General features: G+C 34.3%; 1 protein-coding gene across 2 annotated transcripts in view; it reads left to right on the top strand.

The window, feature by feature from the left end:
* The first annotated feature begins 320 nt into the window (after positions 1-320).
* Positions 321-8,872, top strand: part of LOC106125841 (zinc finger Y-chromosomal protein) — a 13,581-nt gene continuing 5,029 nt past the window's right edge. For both annotated transcript variants that reach the window (XM_013323240.1, XM_013323239.1), the window contains exons 1-14: positions 321-420; positions 1,366-1,444; positions 1,871-2,013; positions 2,348-2,573; positions 3,331-3,667; positions 3,940-4,010; positions 4,386-4,524; positions 4,965-5,087; positions 5,161-5,247; positions 5,687-5,787; positions 6,922-6,985; positions 7,457-7,588; positions 8,036-8,108; positions 8,523-8,646. In XM_013323240.1, the coding sequence (XP_013178694.1) occupies positions 1,367-1,444; positions 1,871-2,013; positions 2,348-2,573; positions 3,331-3,667; positions 3,940-4,010; positions 4,386-4,524; positions 4,965-5,087; positions 5,161-5,247; positions 5,687-5,787; positions 6,922-6,985; positions 7,457-7,588; positions 8,036-8,108; positions 8,523-8,646 (1,698 nt within the window). In that variant the 5' untranslated portion in view covers positions 321-420; position 1,366. The remainder of the gene's footprint in view (positions 421-1,365; positions 1,445-1,870; positions 2,014-2,347; positions 2,574-3,330; positions 3,668-3,939; positions 4,011-4,385; positions 4,525-4,964; positions 5,088-5,160; positions 5,248-5,686; positions 5,788-6,921; positions 6,986-7,456; positions 7,589-8,035; positions 8,109-8,522; positions 8,647-8,872) is intronic.

Here is an 8,872-nt window from a genome sequence, read left to right as displayed (position 1 = left end):
ATAAACCATTTTTACTAACCTCAAATAAAACGACAACTTGTAACTACGCAGTACAAAACTGACATTTAAATTTTCCCGCCAATTCTTGCGCACCATAGATACAGTTTAACGCTTTTTAAATTCCTTGAAATTTGTTTCATTAAACCAAATAAAGTTTTATATTTTCTTAAAATCATATAAAAATAACTGAAGTTTTTTCGTAACCTTTTAATAATAAAATAAAAATCAAAAAATTATGTTTAACTGTGAGCAATAGAGAAAATGACAGCGCCGCTTGTGGCAACAACGCGCACTACTTAATGTCAATACGTAATGGTGGCTGCTTGTGCTAGTGAATCATTGCTGACAACTTATATAAAAAACTCTTCTGAAAACCTTCAGAAACAAATATATTTCCGCAAATTTTGATGATTCTAACAGGTAATCATGTTTTCCCTTATTGAGATGGTGAATAATGATTTAAACAACATTATAAGGCGTCACAAAGCGGTGTACGCTACAAAATGGCTGCCGTATCTTTAGAATAAGCGAATATTGTGCAGCAGACATTTTTCTTTTAAGAATTTGTAAAATTTATTTGCTTATGGTGGTAATGGATTTGAAAATTTACTAACTGATAGTCATAGTGATAATAATGTAAACAAAACACCACTTTTGTTAAAGGGCGTTGTGTTTTTACATAAAACAAAATGTTATATAATTTGTCAATTCCATCAGTTTTTAAGTAGCACATTGGATAATAGACTTTTACAAATGTTTTAGCTCTGATATTATTTTTCAGTAATAATATTTATATCCGAGTAATCATAATAACATGTATATTTAGTTCACATGTTATTTAAAACGAACTAAATGATACGTCTACAAACATTGGCTTTTCACACCTCTAAATATTTCGTCCTACGATATGTAACAAATGAAGTTCACAATTATAACCTAAAAATTATCTGTACCAAGCATAATTATTTACATTACCTAAATAAACTTACGAATTCTTATTATTATCAATAATTCCTTGCACAATATCGACAGCTTTTGCCGATTGACTATTGCAGTTTTAAAATAATGATGTTTAGTCGATATTACAATTAAAACAACACAATATCGCCTTTAATCCTGAATTGTCAAAGATTACGGAGAGAATTTTGTTGACATTTTACGCATTTTCGTTACCGATAAATTATGAATATCACGATTAATTTACCTATTATATTTCTATACTTTGTTAAGGTTCTTTGCCAAGTGATATTTTATAATGATTAACTTTTAACCATTATTAAAGCATGATGCTAAGTTGTAGAATGTACGCGCTAGCTAAGTATTAGTACGTGCTGGGTCGTACTGAATGAAATGATTTTTTTTTAGGATGAACCAATACTGCTTTATATGTAATTCAAGAGCTGGAATTTCTTTACGAAATGCTATTAATATATTTGGAGAAAATGTAAGTACATATAACATATATTCATTTTATATTCTCTCGAAGATTTTTCGTTACCGTAAGCTAAAAAACACGTAAAAACATGCTATCTCTGTTTCTTCATGGTGAATGAGAAGGATGAAGGATTTTCGCGTATAATTTATTTCAACGGTGACATTTCAATTATGTTAAGTCACCATTTTGTTTTCCCGCCTTTTTAAACTTAAGTTTTTATTGTAACCGATGTTGGCCAGTTGTAAATTATTTTACTTTTTCTTTCCCGGTGGCCACGATACAGGCATTGCCTAGTGTGGGCATCACTAGATTATCCAAATTAACCATAAATGGTAACTTAATTTAATTTCTTAGTTATGTGCAATTTTTATTATGTTATTGTTTCTTGGTTTAATCTGTATTACCTATAATAAAAACTTTTCTTTCTTTCTTTAGAATTTGCAACAGTCCGGTAAATCTATGGTCAATATTCTAAGCGAAATTCTGGACAAACCGATTAAGGAGAAGAATATACATTCAAAGATACTATGTAATAAATGTCACAAAACTTGTATCGAATATGATTCAATACAAATAAGGTAAGTTAACTTTTAATTAAAAAAACAATAAAACCGTAGGGGGTTTGTATAACACTCTGGTACAAATACGAATCGAAACATGTTACCGACACTAAGCGAATGTTATGTCCCTAAGGTTTTTTTTTGTTGGTAAATTATTCAGCCAACTTTGTGATTTACATTGTGAAAAGACTATACATTTTTCCATAGACAAAATAATTTAATTCTACTTTTTTAGTCTAATGTTTACTTTTTTTTTTAATAATAAAAATATGTTAATTACGAGCAAAACCACAAACTTGAAAACTAAGAACATAATTTTTTAATTCGCTTATAAAATGTCACTTTTTTTCAGATTGCAAGTAATAAAATCTACAATATTAACACAATTTAAAAAAACATTACCTCGACATAATTTGGACTATGATAATTACAATGATGAGTCAACTCCTAAGAAGTTTAGTGGAAAAAAGATTGTACTACCGGCATCAAAGTTGCAACCCTTACCTTCTAACTTTGTACTTAAGGGTGGAAAATTGGGAGCCACACCATTAGCCAATTTAACTTCGAAATTAAATAACGTAAGTATTACTTCATCATCAGCTCACTGAGGGGCTCGAAGCCAACCGTAAGTTAGTGAATCGTCAACCACGCTGGCCCATTGCGGGTTGGTTGACTTCACACATATCTTTGAATTTCTTCTCAGATATGTGCAACATCACGATGTTTTCCTTCACCGTAATGTCGGATAAATGTACATTTGTAGATCGGAAATAGATGAACACATTGGCACAAGTTAATTTAAGTTAGATGTGCAAATAAAGTTACTATTACATTAAAGTGAATCAGTAATTAATCGTTTCCATTAAATTAATCAACCGAACTATAAATGATTTAATGCCAGTTCCACTGGAGCGGCCGCAACTGCCCACGAATTAGAAATATTTTTTTTATATAAGGTGGCAAACGAGCGAGCGGCCATCTGAAATCGCTGATATAGCGAAGTGACCGTTGCCCATAGACATACGCAATTGCATATGCGTTGCCTACCTTTAATCTACGGAGGAGAGAATGCATATAAAAAATATCTTCCCTTTCTATGCATCCTCTCATCCGGAAAGTCCACTTCCACTTCTCATCCTTTTCTTATAAGAAAAAGGATAGGAAGGGAAAGAGGACTGAATTAGGCCTCCGGGACACACACTCATCAGACTGTACGCGGAATTGATTCCACTTGAGGCGTGTCTTCTGTGTGGTCGTGGTATTTCACCGGGCGAGCCGGGACAATTCTATGCACGAATACTACTGTAATTAATAGCCTTTTGTTTAATATTTCAGCCAGAAATAAGAATATTATCACCGTCAACGTTAAATTTAAAAGTGACAGTCGGCTCGTCCGTTCTCACACAGAGCATAAAGACGACTGGTGTCTCCAATAAGCAACGCAGCCTCGCTCATACAGTGACGTCATCCGTCACGTCAACTTTGACGTCCGTGACATCATCCGTCACGTCAGCCAGTTTCACGAGCACAAAGACAAGTCGTGTGCTGAGTTTTGCATTGGATGAACCTCCCAAGGATATTTTTTCCGCTGAATTGAGTCAAAATTCTTCATTGAAAAGTGAAGAAAACGGTGATGCTGTGAACGATGATCAACCTATGGAGATAGATGAAGGTAGGGTAGTTGTAGACAATTTTAAGTGGGTACAAATGAAATATTTACAAAGTCTTTTTTGCCACTAAATCACTATGTCTGGTAGAATGCTATCGTCTTGTAATTTTCCTAGGTGAATTGTAAAGTACCACTGAAAAGGCAAATTCTCGACCGCTTATTGACTTTTACATCACATGTCAAAATTGTTCGGACAATCGCGCTAGTGGAAACAGGGTCTAACTTAGTAATCTTTTAGGTTTGATTTTTTTAGTAAAAAATTAATAATTTTGTAGCTTGTTCCCTCGCCGTTATAACAACTTCAGCAAATGACGAGAAATTGGTATTCGAAGACATTGCAAATAAGGTAATGTTATATATTTATCTAGAACTAATATTAAGAGGAAAGATTTGGTTGTTTGTTTGATTGTATTGAACAGGTTATGAAACTAAACCGATTTGATTCTTTAACTTTTTGGAAGCTACACTGTCCCCGGTACGACTACTGTAACTAACTTAAGTCGCGGGCAAAAGTTAGTTTTAAATATTTAAATAGACTTAGTTTATTTTCCAAACCATATTTCTTCATATCGTAAAAGGGTAATCAATTCTTTCCAGTAATTTATAGGAAATCAAATGTCACTGACAAATTGTAAACTCGGTCATTTTGTAATCTGACTAGGAATTACACAATTCGTTTATAACAATTTTAATTTATTTTATTATTTAAACATTTTTTTAGAATGATGATGACAAATCAAAGTCTTTCTTCGATGTGGACTTGTTGTCCAGTCTGGACTCGCCCGCTGGGGAAGGGGAGGGGAAGTACGTGTTGGGCAAGCTGCAGATGATGCAGGGGGATGATGATGATGATGATCAATGTAAGTTAAAACACGTTTAGATATATATGTATGCATTTTATTAAAATTGGGATGTCAGTGTAATACAGAAAAAAAAATCAAAATACTATTTGTGTTGCTATTAACGATTTAGTCCGTTAGTGTTTGTTTCGGGTAATTTCCGAAACGGCTAGGCCGATTTTGATAGGACTTTAACTGGAAGGTAGCCGATGTACGCGTGCATATTATAATATTTAAATTTTGCGCTGATGAATTCGCGGGCGACCGCTAAGACAGTCTAGAAGTAAGTTTTAAGATTTAGGAAAAAAATAAGCCTTTTTGTTCTTCCAGATTATGTTCTAAATTTATACCAAATTTCGGCGAGATCCAGCCGTTCTGTAGATATCTTTTAACATCCATCTATCCATCCATCCATACAAACTTTCGCACTTATAATATTGTTAAGATATATTTTTTATTAGCTACGATAGTAATGGGCAGTGAGAACGGAATAATCCGCGTGATGTCGGGGCAGAAGTTCCTGTCAGGGGAGATATCTCTGGTGATGCCCGAAGAAGAAGACCTGGAAGAGCAGGATACACAAGGTAGCGACATTCCAAGGGTTAGGGACACATTACTTAAAAAGGAAAGGAAATAATAAAAAAGTATTAATTTCAGATTCAAATGAAGACTCCCAGTTTGAGCTGCACGTGTCGGGTGACGAGGAGACAGCTAATGCTATAATTGCGGCTGCGCAGGAACAGGGTAAGTAGGGCATACAAATAATTATCTATATGTTTAAATAGTCGATAATATCCGATATTTTATTCAGTCTGTGCACACATTGGCTCTATCTCTACACCAAACCTGTCACTTGTCAAACACACGCACTACTGACAAGTGACATTGACAGATGTGACACACCACAAGCAATGTTGCCATACGAATAAAATAATTATATTTGAAATTAATATTCTCTGATAAATATAAATTCTAGTTTTTAACATTTTAAATTTAGTAACTCCAAAACGGTTGTTTTAGCAATGCCATGATTTCTTCCAAAAAAAAGTGTAAACAGACAGAGGAGGGATGCACTGAAATTAAAAATATCCCCTCCCCTGTCTAATCAACTTCCCCTACCCATCTATTCCTTATAAAAAGAATAGGAAACGAAACGCGAAAAGTATTATTTGTTTGTTTAAAGGCGGAGCTTTTATAAAAGTGGAATCAGGAGAGATGTATCGAGTTGAATCAGTTCAGAGCAAACCTGAAGACGATGTGTCTGGTGAAGACGACGCCATGTTGGTGAGTTTGTAAACTGACGTAACACTAATCATTGAAGGGGACATATTTTTTTTTATATCATAAGGTGGCAAACGAGCGAGCGGCCACCTCGCTGAAATGGTGAAGTGACCGTTGCCCATAGACATCCTTATGTATGTCAAAAGTGTGGTAAAGGAAACAGGACTAAATTAGGCCTCAGGGACTCATCAGACTGTACTTGGAATAGCTTCCACTTGACGCCTGTCTTCTGTGTAGTTGTGGTATTTCACCGGGCGAGCCGGGACAATTCGTGAGATGTTAAAGCGGGATATTAAAAAATAATACTTGAACTTTGATATAAATGTTTTCATTTGATTCACATGAATTGAAAATAAGAATAAATTAAACTGAATTAATAGCCTATGTGTTCCAGACTATGTTCTAGATATATGCCAAATTTCAGCTAGATACATGCAGCCGTTCTGGAGATACCTTACATATACATTTTCGTATTTATCTTATATCTTTAAATGAGCAATTCTTGTATACGTATATAATTCTTCTGTGAGTGTGTATGTCACTGAATTTCTCTCAAACGACTGGAGCGATTTTGATGAAATTTTTTGTGTGTGTTCAAGGGGATCTGGGAATGGTTTAGATTCACAAATTTGTCCGCTGGACAATGTTTTTTTAATTAATTTTTAATTTATTAGTAGTTGTTGATTTTGGAATGTTTTACATTGGATCCGACAGACGGCGCTACTATCGCAGTGTCAAATTTTAAATAATATTCGAATTGAAGACGTGTAGACAGGACAATGTCTGTCGGGTCCGCTAGTATATATATATATATATATACCATATTCCAATTATATATATATATATATATATATATATATATAATCTCGGAATCGGCTCCAACGATTTTCATAAAATTTAGTATTTAGGGTGTTGGGGGGGGGGGAATAAATCGATCTAGCTAGGAATCATTTTTAGAAAATGTCATTTTATTCGTGTTTTATCGATAATCAACTTAAACATAAACTTAACTTTTTCTATCGGTAAGATCGAAAAGTATTATTCATATTTCATCATTTACTTGAACACAATTTAAAAAAATACCGGTCATCCAGGTAGTTAATATTAACATAAGTAAGATGATATATTTGTTTTCAGTTAGACATTGTCGCTCGGGAGAATGGACAATTCAAATGTTTGATTTGCGAAAGAAATGATTCAGGTGAGAAAAAACTATTTTTTATATCATTTTGTGTACCGCTTTCTTTTTCCAGCAAGAATACTACTAGAAGTAACCGTTAGTGAACAAGCGAAACAAAGCTTTCGTTATATCTTTAAATTCTGCCTAAAAATTAGACCAAATAGAGAGTTAATATGTATAAAAGGCATATTAAAAGGCGAGCGGCTGAATGTTGAAATAGCGATGTGACCGTTGCCCGTAGACATACGCAATTTCATATGCGTTGCCTACCTTTAATCGATGGAGGAGAGGATGCACAGAAAGAAAATATTTTCCCTTTCCATGCATCCTCTCATCCGGAAAGTCCACTTCCACTTCTCATTCTTTCCTTATAAGAAAAAGAGTGGGAAGGGAAAGAGGACTAAATTAGGCCTCCGTGACGGACTCTGTCTATCTTGGTTTATATAAAGGTGATTGTTGTTATCGTATTATAATGATATTGATGTGGTACAGAAGGTGCTCAGTTCTCGGGTAGTGCGGCGAGCATGGCGCAGCACATGCGCAGTTGTCACGGCGCGCGCATACACATCTGCGCACTTTGCGGACTCATACTGCGCAAGAAGGCGGACTACCTCGCGCACCTCAGTCAGTACGCGCTCACAACATGTTGCACAACACATTACTTGACACAATCAAAAAATATATATCTTGTGGGAATGTTCAATGCAAAGCTATAATGTTTTGATAATACACAAAGCACACATTTACATTTAAGCTATTATATTAATTGTGTTCAATAACTCTTTATACTAGTTGTCGCTCGCGACTCTGTGTGTGTCTAATTAAAAAACTTAATTAGTAGCCTATATGTTTTTCCAGACCATGTTCTACATCTATGCCAAATTTCAGTGATTTCTATGCAGACGTTCTGGAGATTACTTCCAACAGACATCCATCCATCCATCCAAGCATTCGCATTTTATAATATTAATAAAAATTTAACAAAATAAGTAAAAAAATGTAATGGCCACCACATAAGAATTAAAACCTATTTTCCACTAGATCGAATGTCGATATTTTTTTATTTTTCAGGCAAACACAAAAATCTGGTGCATACGGACAAAAGTAAAATGCACGAGTGTAATATTTGCCAGAAAAAGTACAAGTAAGTAAATACAAATTTTAAACTTTGGAGTTTAAATCGGGTAACTACTTCTCTTAAATTATTAATCTTTTTCTAGCTATTAAAATGTTTCTCTATACCAGTGTTTCCCAAACTTATTTTGGGCAGTACCCACTTTGAGAATAAATATTATTTTAGCGTCCCCATATTTTCACATATTTAAAAACCACTATAACTTCAAATTAAATTAATTAATTATTGTGACCTATATTTGTATATTAACGGAGAATTCTAAACGAAACTTTTACTATAACCCGCAACTTGAGACCTGCAGCGCCCACAAGGGGGTGTTATCGCACACTTTGGGAAAGACTGATCTAAATTAATCTCCAAGTATCAACGCTAATCAATATTAAACCTTATAGCAGTACAAATAAAGTTCAATTTCCACTTCAGTTCTAAGTCAACGTTGGCAGAACACATGCACACACACACAGGCTCCAAACCTCACACGTGTTCTGTGTGTGTCAAGAGTTTTGCTTCAAAGTACACACTGCAGTCACATCTCAAGACACATCTGGTAAGTGCACATACGAGTAGTCGAAGAAATCCACTGACATGATACTTGTCATGTCATGTCATGTCGTCCCTTTTACTCCCTTTGACAAAACAAAGAAAACATATGTCTTAATAAAAGTGGTAAATATGGTCGTGAAATTAGATCGATTTAGTAAATGTTCGTGAAATTAGATCGATTTAGTAAATGTTCGTGAAATTAGATCGATTTAGTAAATGTTCGTAAAATT

The sequence above is a fragment of the Papilio xuthus genome, unplaced genomic scaffold, assembly GCF_000836235.2.
Source record: "Papilio xuthus unplaced genomic scaffold, Pxut_1.1 DF825783.1, whole genome shotgun sequence".
NCBI classification, from domain to species: Eukaryota; Metazoa; Arthropoda; class Insecta; order Lepidoptera; family Papilionidae; genus Papilio; species Papilio xuthus.
This window is presented reverse-complemented; position numbering and strand designations above follow the sequence as displayed.